Genomic DNA, 16,761 nt, shown 5'->3' on the forward strand with positions numbered 1-16,761 from the left:
TCCTGTCGTCTGGGAAGTGGGTGAGGTGGTTGTAAACAGAGGAGAAAACTGGAAAAGTGCTCCAAATGAAGAGTACTGTTTCTGGAAAGGATTCAGCGTTTCTCCAGTTGTGCTGTACCACTGAGCGTGCTATAAGACAGAGACTCACCTTAAACCCTTCCTTGACAAAGATGGATACTTCAGGTTTTTGAGGATTTCTGTTTTGTTTTGTTTTGTTTCTTAACAGAATTTAATTTGATAATGAATGTAAAAAAAAAAAACAACTACGTTACAGGCAATTACTTGTTGCACAGCTTGGTTTCTGCAAATAGTGGAATACCTAGACTTCCTCTTGGATGTATTTGAAACCCTTCAGGGGCTCCATGAAGCCTGGGTTAAGTCCAGAATTTTTACCAAGGCTTCCAAGACCAGCATCTCTCAGCCCTGCCTGCCTCATCAACTTCAATCTTTGACAGTCTCCATGTGGCATCACTATTCCACAGTCTCTCAGCCCTCAGTGTTTTGGTACATGTTTCTCCTCGGCCTGGAACGTCCTTCCCTTGCCCAAATTGCCTAACATTTATCCGTTAAGGCTAAGTCCTGCCATCATCTTTCTTCCCAAAGCCTTCTCTGTACCCTAGGCTGGCTTAGACAACCCTCTGCTGTTCTGCCCTAGCCCCCTGTGCAGACACTGACCATACTATATCAAAATGAACTCTCCTTCTCATTATCTTCCCATTAGACTTGAAATTGCTTAAAATATATTGCTACCCCCAGGGCCTAGCACAGTGCTGGTCATATGCTAGGCACTCAGCAAAGGATTGTTAAATTAATGTGTGGATGGACATATAAACCAGCTTTTGGACTTTAGTCAGTGTGCCCATTCATTCAATAAACATTTGTTGACCCTTAGGGGACAACTTACTGCAGGGCACTATGATCAGAACTGTAGGAGATACAGAGATGAACACTACGTGGGCTGAGATGGGAATTCATTCCAATAGCAGAGAGATGACATGCCTGCAAATAACAATAATCTAAAGTAAAAAGTGCCCAGTGCCATAAAGGAGATATAAATAAAGGACTATGGAGGCTTAGAAGAAGGAGCAAGTATTTCTTGGTGGGAAAATTGAGGAGGAAGGGTTCATAGAGAAGGTAGTATTTGTGGTAGGACTTATGTGCAAGTAGGACATGAATGAGCAAAGAACCTCCAGTGTATAATGTGGTTTATATTGGCTGAAAAGAGTAGATCTCATGAAGGAGTAATGAGCAGTGGGGAACAATTAGAAATGTAGAATGTGGCCATATTGGAGAGGGCCTTAAATGCCAGGCTGATGAATTTGTATTTGATTCCTATCGGTTGGAGCGATCTGGGAAGCTGGTGGAAATTTCTTAGCAGCTTATTGACATGGGCAGAGAAAACCTTTAAGATTAATCTGGCAATGGTGTATTTTAGTGTTTTCTTAGTAAATCATTATTAGGTAATTAATTGCTAAGCTAATAATTAGTTTTACTAAATAGGGTGGAAAAACTCCAAGGCCTGTAGCTCCTTGACCTTTTTGCACTAGTCCTTTCTCACTGGAAATGTAGATGAGGTAAGAAATCATATGACCAATTAGTTTTCAGAAATGAAAATTGAAATCGACAGAGGAAAGAAACACTATCGAGTCAGAAATGGCTCATTAAAATGCATAGACATATAAAGTGATATTTGCTTAGGAACCATGTCCAAAACATTGCCTACAGCTGTCTGGAAAAGTCCGGACACAGTATGTGAATTATATTGTTAATATTTATTCCTTTGGGGGTAGTTTAGATCACTTCCAGTTAAAAATAACTAGTGTTCTAACCTCAGACTGTCTACTCTTACTCTCCCCTATAAACAGTGGGTACTGAATTGTCAGTCTGCTTTATGGGATATTATATAACCAGAGCATCTGGTTTCTTGCCACCTTAGGTCAGGCCTTCAACACTTCATGCCTGGATTATTACAACTTTCTCATTGGTCTCCCTCTCTCCAGTGCTTCAAATCTAGCTTTTATCCTAACAGCAAGGTATAGTGGGAAGAATACTGAATGGAGAGTAAGATTAACTCAGTTTGAATCCTGGTTATACTGTTCATTAACTATATAACCCTGGGCAAGTCATATCACCTGAGACTCAGTTCCTCAACTCTAAAATGAAAGTAATGATCCTTGCCCTGGCTATCCCAAGGGGCTGTCACAGGATCATGTGAAAGTGCTCTGAAAACTGTTTAATGGCTTTACCGAGACTTTGGACTATACTGCCTGGCTTTCCAGCCTCCACAATCCAGTCCTAAGCCACCTATCTAATCTCTTTGCTCAGTATTCTCTGGAACCTGTCCCTGTCTCTGACACACATGAGGTGTTCCTCTCATCTGGAATATTCTCCCCTCTTATCTCTGCTCATCCATATCCAAGCAATAATTTAGGGACCAGTCCAAATCCTACATCGTCCTTGAAATCTTCCCTGATGACTCCAATGCTGACTGACTTCCCCCTTTTCTGAATTTTGACAGCACTTAGTTATTATCAACACTTGCCTATATACATTACCTTATATTTTTAGCTATTTCGTTTACCTAAGGCTCATATGCTTAACTAGATTATGATTTTATGATGCCTTAGCTTGTTTATTTAACATTTAGTGAATGTTTATAAGGATGTTTCCTCTGTATTCCTCACAGAACCACGTACGGAACTTAATAAATAATTGCCACCTCAATTACTTAGAAATTCACATACAGGCTCTCTTAAGAAAGAGACAAGTGAACCCATCTTGTCTTCCAAGCACTTGGAGTACCCCTCCTAACAACCCACCCCACTTCCACCTCCTACAGAATCATAGAAATGCCATTAGAATAGGACTGTCCAATAGAACTGTGATGATGGAACTATTCTACAGCTGTGCTGTCCAATACGGTAGCCCCTAGCTGCACGTGGCTATTGAGTGCTTGAAATGTGGTTAAGGCAACTAACTGAATTTTTGGTTGTATTTAATTTGAATTAATTTAATTGTAGATAGCTGCACGTGGCTAGTGGCTACTGTACTGGATAGCATAGGTCTAGACCAGTGCTAAGAATTGTTATCCAGCTCTTTATTTTCAAAATTCTTGGTTGTCAGAAAAGCAGGGCACTGGAAGGAAGAGAAATGAAGATGGGGGCAGGGCCTATGCACAGATGAGCAGAGGCTGGGAAGACCAGGACACTAAGTGGACCCAGGAGGAAGGGGATGAAGGTACATTTTAGGCTGAGTTTTGTTTTTCTGGATTCCTCCTGTTTTCCTAGGCTCTGCTAATCAACCTGCCATCTACCATGCCCGTCTACATGATCCCTATGCAGGTTGATTTTCCTCTTCGCTCTTTTTTTTTTTTAACCTCTCATTCCTTTGTCAACCAAATCCATGACTCCAACAGGTTCTGGCTGGATCAAGATTATTATCCCCCTATCCCCAACCATGTTTTTCTGCTACCATTTCATCACCCACACTTGAAAACTGCAACTTATTTTTGACTCTCTCTCTTTCTCACTCTTCCCAGTCCCATCCCACATGCAGTTGCTTGCCAGATCCTTTTGGTGTTCCCCCATACAGGAGTTTCCTCCCTTCCCCCATCCCACTTATATCTTATTTCCATTAAGGTTCAGCTCTGATGCCACCTTTTCAAGGCTGTTGAAGATCCATTCATTCCCAGATTAATCATTTGTTGCCTTCCACATCACCTTCCTTTCTTTTTTTTAAATTGAAGTATAGTCGATTTACAATATTAGTTTCAGGTGTACAGCATTGTGATTCAGTACTTTTACATATTATACTCTGTTAAAAGTTATTACAAGACAATAGCTATAATTCCCTGTGTTATACAGTATATCCTTGTTGCTTATCTATCTTATACATAGTAGCTTTTATCTCTTAATCCCATACCCCTAATTTACTCTTCCCCCCTTCCCTTTCCCCTTTGGTAACCATTAATCTGTTTTCTATATCTGTAAGTCTGTTTCTGTTTTACATATATATTTGCTTGTATTATTTTTTATATTCCACATATAAGTGATATCATACAGTATTTGTATTTGTCTAATTTATTTCACTAAGGGTAATATTCTCTAGGTCCATCCATGTTGCTGGAAATGGCAGTATTTCATTCTTTTTTATGACTGAGTAATATTCCATTATATATATATACCACATCTTCTTTATCCATTCATCTGTTGATGGGCACTTGGGTTGCTTCCATATCTTGGCTATTGTAAACAGTGTTGCTATGAACATTGGGGTGTATGTATCTTTTCGAATTAGTGTTTTCGTTTTTTCCAGGTGTATACCCAGGAGTAGAATTGCTGGATCATATGGTAGTTCTATTTTTAATTTATTGCGGAACCTCCATACTGTTCTTCATAGAGGCTGCATCAATTTACATTCCCACCAACAGTATACAAGGGTTCCCTTTTCTTCACATCCTCTCCAACATTTATTATTTGTAGGCTTTTTGATGATAGCCATTCAGGTATGAGGTCATATCTCCTTGTTGCTTTGATTTGCATTTCTCTGATAACTAGTGATGTTGAGCATCTTTTCATGTGCCTGTTAGTCATCTGTATGTCTTCTTTGGAAAAATGTCTATTCAGGTCTTCTGCTCATTTTTTAGTTGGGTTGTTTGTTTTTTTGATATTGAGTTATATGAGCTCTTTGTATATTTTGGATATCAACCCCTTGTTGGTCATATCATTGGCAAATACTTTCTCCCATTCGTAGTTTATCTTTTCATTTTGTGGATGATTTACTTTGCTGTACAAAAGCATTTAAGTTTAATTAGGTTCCATTTGTCTATTTTTGTTTTTATTTCTTTTGCCTTAGGAGACAGACCCGTAAAAATATTGCTAAAATTTATGTCAAAGAGTGTTATACCTATGAGCTCTTCTAGGAGTTTTATGGTTTCAGGTCTTACATTTAGATCTTTAATCCATTTTGAGTTTATTTTTGTATGTGATGTGAGGAAATGTTCTAATCTCATTGTTTTACATGTAGCCGTCGAGTTTTCCCAGCACCACTTATCGAAGAGACTGTCTTTTCTCCATTGTATAGTCTTGCCTTCTTTGTTGTAGATTAATTGACCATAGGTGCGTGTGTTTATTTCTGAACTCTCTATTCTATTCTGTTTATCTATATGTTGGTTTTTGTGCCAGTACCATACTGTTTTGATTGCCATAGCTTTGTAGTATAATTATGAAGTCAGGGAGTATGATACCTCCAGATTTGTTCATTTTTCTCAAGATTGCTTTGGCAAGTCATGGTCTTTTGTGGTTCCATATGAATTTTATTTGTTCCAGTTCTGTGAAAAAAAATGTCATGGGTATTTTGATAGGAATTGCATTAAACCTATAGATTGCTTTGGGTAGGGTGGCCATTTTAACAAATAGTAATTCTTCCAATCCAAGAGCACAGTGTATCTTTCCATTTCTTTGTATCATCTTCAGTTTCATTCAGAATGCTTTATAGCTTTCAGCGTATAGGTCTTTTACCTCCTTGGTTAAGTTTATTTGTAGATAATATATTCTTTTTAATGCAATTTTAAAGGGAAGTTTTTTTTTTTTACTTTCTCTTTCTGATAGTTCATTATTAGTGTACAGAAAAGCAACAGATTTCTATGTATTAATCTTGTATCCTGCAACTTTGCCAAATTCATTTATTAGTTCTAATAGTTTTGGGGTGGAGACTTTAGGGTTTTCTGTATAAAGTAGCATGTCATCTGCAAATAGTGACAGTTTTACTTCTTTCCATCCAATTTGGATACTTTTATTTCTTTTCCTTGTCTGATTGCTGTGACTAGGGCTTCCAATACTATGTTAAATAGTGGAGAGAATGGGCATTCTTGTCTTGTTCCTGTATTTAGAGAAAAGGCTTTTAGCTTTTTACTGTTGAATATAATGTTAGCTGTGGGTTTGTCATAAATGGCCTTTATTGCATTGAAATATGTTCCTGCTATACCTAATTTGATGAGTTTTTTATCATGAATGGATATTGAACTCTGTCAAATGCTTTTTCTGCATCTATTGAGATAATCATGTGATTTTTGTCCTTCCTGTTGTTAATATGGTGTATCTCATTGATTGATTTGCAAATTTGAACCATCTTTGTGTCCCTGGAATAAATCCAACTTGAATAAATCCAACTTGATTATGGTATATGATCCTTTTTATATATTGTTGGATTCAGTTTGCTAATAGTTTATTGAGGATTTTTGCATGTACATTCATCAAAGATACGGGCCTGTAATTTTCTTTTCTTGTAGCATCTTTTTGTGGTTTTGGTATTGGAGTAATGGTGGCATTGTAGAAAGAATTTGGGAGTGTTCCATCCTCTTAATTTTTTAGAATAGCTTGAGAAGGAGAGGTGTCAGTTCTTCTTTATATGCTTGGTAGAATTTCCCCGTGAAGCCATCCAGTCCTGCAGTTTTGTTTGCTGGGAGTGTTTTTTTTTTTTTTTAATTACAAATTCAATTTCGCTACTAGTGATCAGTGGATTCAAATTGTGTTTCTTCTTGATTCAGTCTTAGCAGGTTGTATGTTTTTTGAAATTGGTCCATTTATTCTAGGTTGTCAATTTGTTGGCATATAACTATTCATAGTATTCTCTTATGATTTTTTGTATCTCTGTGGTATGGATGTCATTTCTCCTCTTTCATTTCATATTTATTTGGGTCCTCTCTCTTCTTGGTGAGCCTGGCTAAAGGTTGATCAATTTTGTTTATATTTTCAAAAAAACAGTTCTTGGTTTCATAGATCTTTTCTATTGCTTTTTATCTCTATTTTATTTATTTCCTCTCTGATCTTTATTATTTCCTTCATTCTGCTGACTTTGGGCTTTGTTCTTTTTTTTAACATCTTTATTGGAGTATAATTGCTTTACAATGGTGTGTTAGTTTCTGCTCTACTGTTTGTTCTTTTTCTAATTCCTTTAGGTGGCATGATCGGTTGTTTATTTGAGATTTTTCTTGTTTCTTGAGGAAGGCCTGTATTGCTATAAACTTCCTTCTTTGAACTGCTTCTGCTACATCCCGTAGATTTTGGAATGTTGTTTTTCCATTTTCCTTTGTCTCAAGGTATTTTCTGATTTCCTCTTTGATTTCTTCATTGACCTGTTGGGTTTTTAGTAGCATGTCATTTAGTTTCCATGTGTTTGTGATTTCCCCATTTTTCTTCCTGTCATTGATTTCTAGTTTCATACTGTTGTGGTCAGAAAAAATGCTTGATATAATTTCTATCGTCTTAAGTTTGTTGAGACTTGTTTTGAGGCCTAGCATGTGATCTATCCTGGAGAACATTCTGTGTGCACTTGAAAAGAATGTGTATTGCTGTTTTTCATTGTAATGTCCTGTAGATATATATTAAGTCCAACTGGACTATTTTGTCATTTAAGACCACTGTTGCCTTATTGATTTTCTGCCTGGATGATCTGTCCATTGATGTGAGGTGGTAAAGTCCCCTACTATTATTTATTATTGTCAATATCTCCTTTTATGTCTGTTAGTCTTTGCTTTATATATTTAGGTGCTCCTGTATTGGGTACATATATGTTAACAAATGTAATATCCTCTTCTTGTATTGATCCCTTTATTATTATTATATAATATGCTTCTTTGTCTTTTGTTATAGCTTTTGTTTTAAAGTCTATTTTGTCTGATATGAGTATTACTACCCCCACTTTCTTTGCATGTTTCTGTTTGCATGAAACATCTTTTTCCATCCCCTCACTTTTATTCTATGTGTCTTTATCCCTGAAGTGAGTCTTCTGTAGGCAGCATATTGAAGGGTCTTGCTTTTTATCTAATCAGCCACCCTATGTCTTTTGATCAGAGCATGTAGTCCATTGACATTTAAAGTAATTATTGATAAGTATGTACTTATTGCTATTTTATTACTTGTTTTCCACTTGTTTTTGTAGTTATTCTCTTTTCATTTCTTCTTCTTTTTGCTTCTTCCCTTGTGGTTTGAGGATTTTCTTTAGCAGTGTGCGTGTGTTCCTTTCTTTTTAGTTTTTGTGTATTTATTGTAGGTTTTTGATTTGTAGTTACCATGAGGTTCATATATGCTGACCTATAATTATATCTACTTGTTTTAAAGTAGTAGTCATTTAAGTTCAAACACATTCTAAAAGATCTACATTTTTTACTTCCCTGCCCTACATTTTTTTTTTTTTTTTGGCGGTACGCAGGACTCTCACTGCTGTGGCCTCTCCCACTGCGGAGCACAGGCTCCGGACACGCAGGCCCAGCGGGCATGGCTCATGGGCCCAGCCGCTCCGCAGCATGTGGGATCCTCCCAGACCAGGGCACGAACCCGTGTCCCCTGCATCGGCAGGCAGACCCTCAACCACTGCGCCACCAGGGAAGCCCCATTTTGTGTTTTTTGATGTCATATTTTACATCTTCAATCTTATCCCTTTACTGTTTACTGAAGTTATAGTTGCTTTTACAATTTTTTGTTTTTTAATCTACATACTGGCTTATTTAAGTGTTTGATCCTCAATCCTTACTATATATTTGCCTTTCCTAGTGGGATTTTCCCTTTCCTATAGATTCTTACTTCTTTTCCATTTAGAGAAGACCCTTCAGATTTCTTTTATGGTAGGTTTAGTATTGATGAACTCTTTTAGTTTTTGCATATCTGAGAAGTTATTTATCTCTCCTTGTAAATGATAATCTTGATGGGTAGAGTATCCTAGGTTGCAGGTTTTCCCCTTTCAGCACTTTGAATATATTATGTCACTCCCTTCTGGCCTGCAAGGTTTCTGCAAAGAAATAGCTGATAGCCTTATGGGGGTTCCCTTGCATATGACTCTTTGTTTTCCTCTTGCTGCCTTTAGAATTCTCTCTTTATCTATAACTTTTGCCATTTTAATTATGATATGTCTTGGTGTGGGTCTGTTTGGGTTCATCTTGTTTGGGGCCCTCTGTGATTCCTGTACCTGGATATCTGTTTCCTTCTTCAGGTTTGGGGAGTTTTCAGGCATAATTTCTTCAAGTACATTTTTGATCTGCTTTTCTCTCTCTTCTCCTTCTGGAACCCATATAATGCAAATGTTTGGATGCTTAATGTCCCAGAGATCTCTTCAATTGCTTTAATTTTTAAAAATTTGTTTTTCTTTCTGCTGTTCTGATTGTGTGGTTTCCATTATTCTGTCTTCTAGATCATTTATGTGTTCCTCTGTATTACTTTGTCTGCTATTCATTCCTTCTAGTGTGTTTTTTATTTCAGCTGTTGAATTATTCATTTCTGATTGGTTTTTTTTATATTTTCTAGTTCCTTGTTGAAATGGTCACTGTTTAGATCAATTCTTTTCCCTAATTCAGTTAACATTTTTATTACCAATGTTTTGAATTCTTTATGTGGTAAATCGTTTATTTCTGTTTCATTATTTATTTTTTCAGGGGCTTTCTCTTGCTCTTTCAATTAAGAGTAGTTATTCTGCCTTTTTATTTTGCTTAACTTTCTTGCCTCTGTGATTTCGGTGAAACAGTTATCTATTGCAGTCTTGAAGGTGTATTTTTCTGTGGGACCATCTCTATACAGACTGTGTATGCCGGATGCCTTTGATGGGAGAGCTGGATTTGATGTGAATGCAAGTCACATCTTTCCTCAGGGTGTGCTGGCAGCTATCACCTTTGTAGCTGGTGTGGCTGGAGATATAAGGGCTAGAGCTGGAGGTGGGTGTGAGGTGGGACTTCCTCTCTGCTCAGTGGCTGTCACCACCCTCTTGGGGGTGGGGCCTGAGCTAACTCTGTTCCCTTTAAGTGTGTATTTTTCCCTCTCCCCACACCAGGACCTTTGCCCCAGAGGAGGAGAATGCTGAAGCAAGCGGGGCCATGCGCTGACAGAGGTCTAATGCACTGCCTGTATAGGTGTCTGTGGCTCCACATAGCCTCAGGTGCAGATCCCCTTTGTTCTTCACAGCCTCTGCCACCCCTGCCCTGTTGTGGAACTGCCCTACAGGAAAGACGGTGCCTGTGTGAACTCTCCATGTATATTGGGAGGTTAGCTGTGGTACAGCCGCCACTGTCAGAGATCTGGGGGGCTTCTGAGGCACTGCTTGAGTAAGAGCTAAGAGTAGCTCCACTCTGGGACTGGGTCACCTCCGTGTCCCATAGTTGAGTCTTTTCCTCTGTCATGGGCACCCCAGATCCAGTCAGTGCTATGGCATGGGTTGAGCGGGGCTAGAGTATTCACTGAGCTTGGGCTGGCGGGCACGGCAAGGCAGTCCCGGGAAACCCAGCAGCTGCTAGGGCAGACCTCTCTCTGCCCTGCCTTAGGGGCAGTTCCCCTTTGTCTCTCACAGCTGGTCACTGTCCCCAGCCTCAGCTGCTCCCACCCTGTTGTAGAACTGCTCCTCAGGGCAGGCAGGGCCCTTGTGGTCACTCTGTGTGTATTGGGGTGGGGGAGTGAGCTGTGGTGCGGTGGCTGCCGTCAGAGATCTGGGTGGCTTCTGGGACGCTGCTTGAGTAAGTGTCAACAATGGCCACTGCCGCCCCACCCAGGCTCCACCCCACGACTCAGTCACCTCTGCATCCCATGGTCAAGTCTTTTCTCTGGTCGTGGCTACCCCAGATCCAATTGGAGTGCTGTGGCATGGAATGAGTGGGACGGAAGCATTGCTCGGTTCTTCAGGCTGAGGTGCATGGCTAGCTGGTCGTGGGAAAACCAGCCGCCTCAGAGCAGATCTCTCTCTGCCCTGCCTCGGGGACAGCCAACGTGCATGCACTCTTCACAAGTGGAGTCCAGTCTTGTTTGTCTAGCTGTCCTCCAACCAGCCGAGGGGCCTTGTCTCCTCCACAAAGAACCCCAGCTCTGGGACACCCAGTCTGTGGCTCAACCTGATCACTCCCCAGGGTGGGTGTCCACCCATGCGACCTCCCTTTTCCTCTGATTCCCCTCCCAGGGGCACGGGTCTCAACCTGATCGTTTTTCTTCCCTTCCTACTGGATTATGTGTGGATCGTTCTTACAATCTTGGTTGTACAGGAGTGCTTCTGCCAGTTTCCAGGGTTTTTTTTTAAATTAATTAATTTATTTATTTATTTTTGGCTGCGTTGGGTCTTTGTTTCTGCGTGGGGGCTTTCTCTAGTTGCGGTGAGAGGGGGCTACTTTTCGTTGTGGTGCGTGGGCTTCTCGTTGTGGTGGCTTCTCTTGTGGAGCACGGGCTCTAGGGGCGTGGGCTTCAGTAGTTGTAGCTCTCGGGCTCTAGAGCGCAGGCTTATTAGTCGTGGTACAGGGGCTTAGTTGCTTCTCAGCATGTGGGATCTTCCCGGACCAGGGCTCGAACCCATGTCCTCTGCATTGGCAGATGGATTCTTTTCTTTTTTATTTTAATTAGTTAATTAATTTTTAATTTTTGTCTACGTTGGGTCTTCGTTGCTGCATGCAGGCTTTCTCTGGTTGCCGTGAGCAGGGGCTACTCTTCCTTGTGGTTCATGGGCTTCTCATTGCGGTGGCTTCTCTTGTTGCAGAGCATGGGCTCTTGGTGCACAGGCTTCAGTAGTTGTGGCATGTGGGCTTCAGTAGTTGTGGCTCACGGGCTCTAGAGTGCAGGCCCAGTAGTTGTGGCACATGGGCTTAGTTGCTCCATGGCATGTGGGATCTTCCCAGACCAGGGCTCGAACCCATGTCCCCTGCATTGGCAAGTGGATTCTTAACCACTGCACCACCAGGGAAGTCCCTCCAGTTAGTTCTAGTGAGAATTATTCCACATGTAGATGTATTTTTGATGCTTTTGTGGGGGGAGGTGGGCTCCATGTCTTCTTACTCCACCATCTTGATCTCTTCTCTCTCACTTTCCTTTCTTATAGGACTTATTGTTGTCAGTTGTTTCCAGACCTATCCTCTCTACTGGATTAAAAGCTTTTGGAGGATGGAGGCTACATCTCAGTGATGTCTTATTCTCTGTGCTTAGCACATAGTAGGTACTCTGTAAAAATTTATGGAATGAGTATATTAATGTATATTCAGCCCTTACCATACCTGTCTGACGTGAACATTTTCTTATGTTTTTGAAGCTGTGACCTGACAGTATGTTAAATGTGTATGTATTAAACTAGTGAATATAACAGAAAGGAAATGGACTGACAGATATAGAGAACAAGCTAGTGGTTACTAGTAGGGAAGGGCAAGATAAGGGTCGGGGATTAAGAGGCGCAAACTACTATGTATAAAATATAAGCTACAAGTACATATAATACAAAACAGGGAACATAGCCAACATTTTATAATAACTATAAGTGGAATATAACCTTTAAAAATTGTGAATCACTGTGTTGTACACCTGAAACTTAAATAATATTGTACATCAACTATACCTCAATTTTTTAAAAAATTCAAAAAATGTATTGCTGAGAAGGCAGTTTTGGAAGCAGCAGTATCCTGGAGTGCTTTTAGAATAGGGTGATCTACAAGGAAGATATGCTGTGGTGCCTCAGGCTTTTTCTGGCCCTGAGATTCTGTGGCCTTTTGATTTCATTTTAGAGTGATTGTGTTGTTTGTGGGGCACAAACCCCACAGAATCTGGGAGCCTTGATGTACAAGTTTTGTTAAGCCCTATCAGAAAATCTTGTTTAAAATGATTTTTTCTTCATTTACTTGCAGTTTTACAAAATAATCCTTAGAAATACAGTCAATCACTGGAAAGCAAATTATTTATTTATTTGCGGTACGCAGGCCTCTCACTGTTGTGGCCTCTCCCATTGCGGAGCGCAGGCTCAGCGGCCATGGCTCACGGGCCTAGCCGCTCCGCGGCATGTGGTATCTTCCTGGACCGGGGCACGAACCCGTGTCCCCTGCATCGGCAGGTGGACTCTCAACCACTGCGCCACCAGGGAAGCTCCCTGGAAAGCAAATTATTAAAGTAAGTTATCAGCAAAAATGGCAGAATGAGGACTTCTGAAAATTCTACCCATAATAGAAATGACAAGAATTGGCAAAAATGATCAGAATCAACTTTTGCAGCACTCTGGAAATTAACCAAAGGCTTGCACCAATCTGGGGAGTATTCATTCATGAAAAGCGGCTGCATTTTGGTAAGAATAGTAAGCTTTGTGGCGTTTTCACTTGCGCTGTGCCCATCCTTTGCTCTCTAGCTCTGCAGTAGCCTTGAGAATCCACAGCCTGCAACCATAGGGAAAGCCAGCAACTTGGTAGCCCCTGGAGGACGCAGAACACGGTTGGAGCTCCTGTCAAGCCTCATTTTTAGAGAATTGTCATTATTTGATCTTTCTGACAATTCCCCGGAAGACCCCACTTACAAGACTTATATTTATTTGTCCTGACTTGGAGGTACAGAAAGCCTTTCCTGCCGGGGCTTTTTTGGAAAATTATTAGAGGCAATTGATTAACTTCACAGCTGTTTGAGGAGTAGATAACCAAAAAGTTTAAAATGTAAAGCTAAGGAATAATATATCCACTGGGGCTTTGAAAAGTTCAGGCATATTCCTGGGAATATGGGAGGACCACATGCATGTTCAGGGCTATGTGCATTCCCAAGGCTGTGCACATGCTCAGGAAAGACCTGAGAAGGCCCTCAGCTCTCACTCTGGCTATCCTCGAGCTCTGTACAAGCAGAAAGGGAAAACTAAGGCAGAGTTAATCAACTGCCTGGCTGACTGTTGAAGGCATGCCCCAACATGCACACAGAGCCACTTGGCCAAGACTGGGAGACTTTTTGGTTCCAGGAGTTTATGGAAACCTTTTTATCAATTATTAGTTGACTACTAAGCTAACCCAGCAGAGACTTCGGTGCAATAATTATTAAAGTAGAATGGAACAGAGTGAAGCCTGTTGTCCATCGGACCTTGTAGAAGCTAATTCTTGGTCCACCAAGCTGCAGTATTTGCAGCTCTGCCTGTACAGTTCTATGTCTTTATAAACAGGCTGAAAGGGCAAGGAACTCATATGGGGCTGATGTCTTGTTTGTTAATTTTAAGGCAAGACAAAAGTAGTTTTCGAAAAATTTTTTCCAAACGATTGCCATTAGTGAGAAGTGATTTGTTTGGAAATGCCATTTCACCTCTGCGCCTCAGCCACATCCCAGCTGGCTTCTTCGTCTCTTGGAGGTCTCCTTGTGGAAGACCAATTCCTCTCTCCTCCCCGGACTCCCATTTATATACTCTCCCCGTGTTACTGCCCTTTGCTTCTGTTAATCTCATCTTCTGTTCTGGCTTTTTATTTGTTTCATCCATGTAGCTTTCAACTCAGGCTGGCTATGGCCTGACACACTGCATTCTGGGAGTCTGTTTTCTAAGAGGAGAATCAGGCAGAATAGAGACTGTAATGCCCTTTCTGCTGGCCTTGGGGGGTGGTGTGGAAGAGCAAGAGGAAAATTCTTTGGCTACCATTTTGGTCAGAGCCATCTCAGATGAAGCAGTGCAGTTCTCACAGGCTTTAAGGGGCTGTACTAATTTGACCAGATAGCTGGGCAATGACTCACTGAGACAGGGTTGGCGATAGAAAAATGTTTCTTTTTTCAGCCAGTACTAAAAAAAGACCCAAGGCTTATATGCATACATGCTGTACATTCATCCAGTGCCACCCTTCCTCATCCCTACCAGGGGAATGCCAGAGAGGTTGCCCCTTTCCCACACTCCTCGCAAGCTACTTATTTCCTGACTTCTTTTTTCTCTTTTCTATGCTACACTGGATGTTCATTTTAAGCTGATTTCTCTTGCCTGTGAGGGGTGTAGAGTAGGGTGGGGAGGTATACACAGTGTGATTTATGCCACCTCAGTCCACCACCTCCTGGGGATGGCCTGACCTGGATGATCATTTTTAGCCTGCTGTTTCCTGGGCATGGGCCAGGGGCTGAGGCCAGTGGCAGAAAGGCTAAGACGGCACAAGCTCCCTGGCAGATTCGGCAGTGATGAGTTTTCACTGGGGAATGAAATGGCTGTCTCATTTCTAACTTCTTTAGGTTTGAAATACTGCCAAGGCTGTAACCCTAATGATTAAAACATCTTGAGGAGAAAGGCTACCTAAATCCCTGAAAGATTGGACTTCTGGAATGTGTTTCAAGAAAGGCGGTATCCCTGGGTAGCTGTGTTTCTAAAATTTTAACTTCAAACAAATTATAACTTCAATTTATACAAATTATACAAAGTATAACATCAGCCTCCAACCACGTAACCTATTTTCATGATCAGATAAGACTCATTTATACTTAAGAACATTTATTTCTATGAAAACAGCATGCCTTAGAAAACAAAACCAAAAGAAAGCAATTTGTCCTTTCAAGTGAGCTTAAACACATCCCACAATGCCTTTTTTTATAGGAAACTATTCCCCTGGTGCTCTTAGGGACTGGTTTGGGAGAGTCCCTGCAGCTACTTGTATCTGCACAAAATGACCCCTGCTCTGTCTGAGATCCCCTCCCCATAGGGGCTGGGAGCCTCCAAGAGCTGAGAAGAGAAGGTGTGTGTTGAGTTGTCTCAGCTTTGAACTTGAAATATGATTTGTCATTGAAATAACACCATAAACTACGATATATACTAGCAATTTGATTTTTCTGGTTACAGGTTAAGATAGATTTTTCTGGGCTGGCTTGGAAACTTATTTACCTACAGCATTCTTTCTCTCAGAAAATTACTTAAAGGGAACTTTTGCAATAAGACCCCTTCATAAATCAGTCTTGACTCTTCTAGCAGACCCTTTCTCCGCAGGTGGTAGAAAAGTGAATATTAACATATCTCGCATTACATGGCCATAAGTTCTGAGACTGTGGCCTGTGAACTTATGAGATTTAATTGTATTTTGTTCAGTTGCTTTCTCTTGAGAGAGAGTCACTTGTGAATCCCAAGAACAAGTTATATTTATCGGCAGCTTCAAGATTCTTCTTTGCAGAAGTTATAAGTGAATAAAATGGTAAATGAAAGTACTGTTAAAACATCTGGTCTTCCAGCTAAAATATTACGTTTTCACAGTTGTATAGTCTTTCAGGCTTATCATAACCCCCTTCTAAGCCACTGGCCGCTAGAAACCTCACAATATTCCCTGTGATGTGGACAGGGGTTAGGTATGCAGGTATTATTGTGCCACCTGCTACAGTCACACTAGGAGAAGCTGGAAAGTGACTATTTACAAAGAAAGCCCCGTTGGAAAAAAAAAGTTTGACATAGCTGTGATCAAAAAATTATTCAGAGATGGTGCCACATGGGACCATGAGAAAGGGAAGGTTAAAATAGGTGGTCAAGAGGAAATCCCTCTACTAAAGGATTTTCAGGCCTTGTGAGTGTCTTTGTTCCTCAAGGAAAAGGATTTGCTTCCATTAAATTCTAGCCAGCCACCTTTTACCTTCAGGACAAAGGTAATAATCAGTAAACCACCGAAGCAAGCCCTCTGTATTAAATTTTGCCTAAGTTTCTTTCTTTTTCTTTCAGTTTTATCCAAGTATGAAAACCAGATTACTATTTTCGCTGACTACCTAGAAGAATTTCCAGATACAGATGAGCTGGTATGGATCTTGGGGAAACAGCATCTTCTTAAAACCGGTAAGGTTTGGTAGCATTGGACTGTGAGAACCCAAATGAGGTGGGTGCCCAAGGTTAAGGTCCTATCCTGTTTTCCTCCTTGGGTTGATAAGGGTTAATGCTACTCCTAGGCGGATTTACCTGACAACCAGAGGAGTTTTAAGCCTCAGGCCCCTTGCTTGCATGTAAGGTCCCTTCTAAGGCCCTGAGAGGTCCTAGCAGTGTGTTCACATGGTCATTGGTATTTGTACGATTTGAAAA

At 40.7% G+C, this 16,761-nt stretch overlaps 1 protein-coding gene across 7 annotated transcripts in view; it reads left to right on the forward strand.

Annotated features, from left to right (window-relative positions):
- Positions 1–16,761, forward strand: part of ATG4A (autophagy related 4A cysteine peptidase) — a 66,628-nt gene that overhangs the window by 21,300 nt on the left and 28,567 nt on the right. For all 7 annotated transcript variants that reach the window (XM_032620037.1, XM_032620041.1, XM_032620038.1 and 4 more), the window contains one exon: positions 16,411–16,521. In XM_032620037.1, coding sequence (XP_032475928.1) covers positions 16,411–16,521 — 111 coding nt within the window. The remainder of the gene's footprint in view (positions 1–16,410; positions 16,522–16,761) is intronic.

Source organism: Phocoena sinus, chromosome X (genome assembly GCF_008692025.1).
Source record: "Phocoena sinus isolate mPhoSin1 chromosome X, mPhoSin1.pri, whole genome shotgun sequence".
In the NCBI taxonomy this organism is placed as follows: Eukaryota; Metazoa; Chordata; class Mammalia; order Artiodactyla; family Phocoenidae; genus Phocoena; species Phocoena sinus.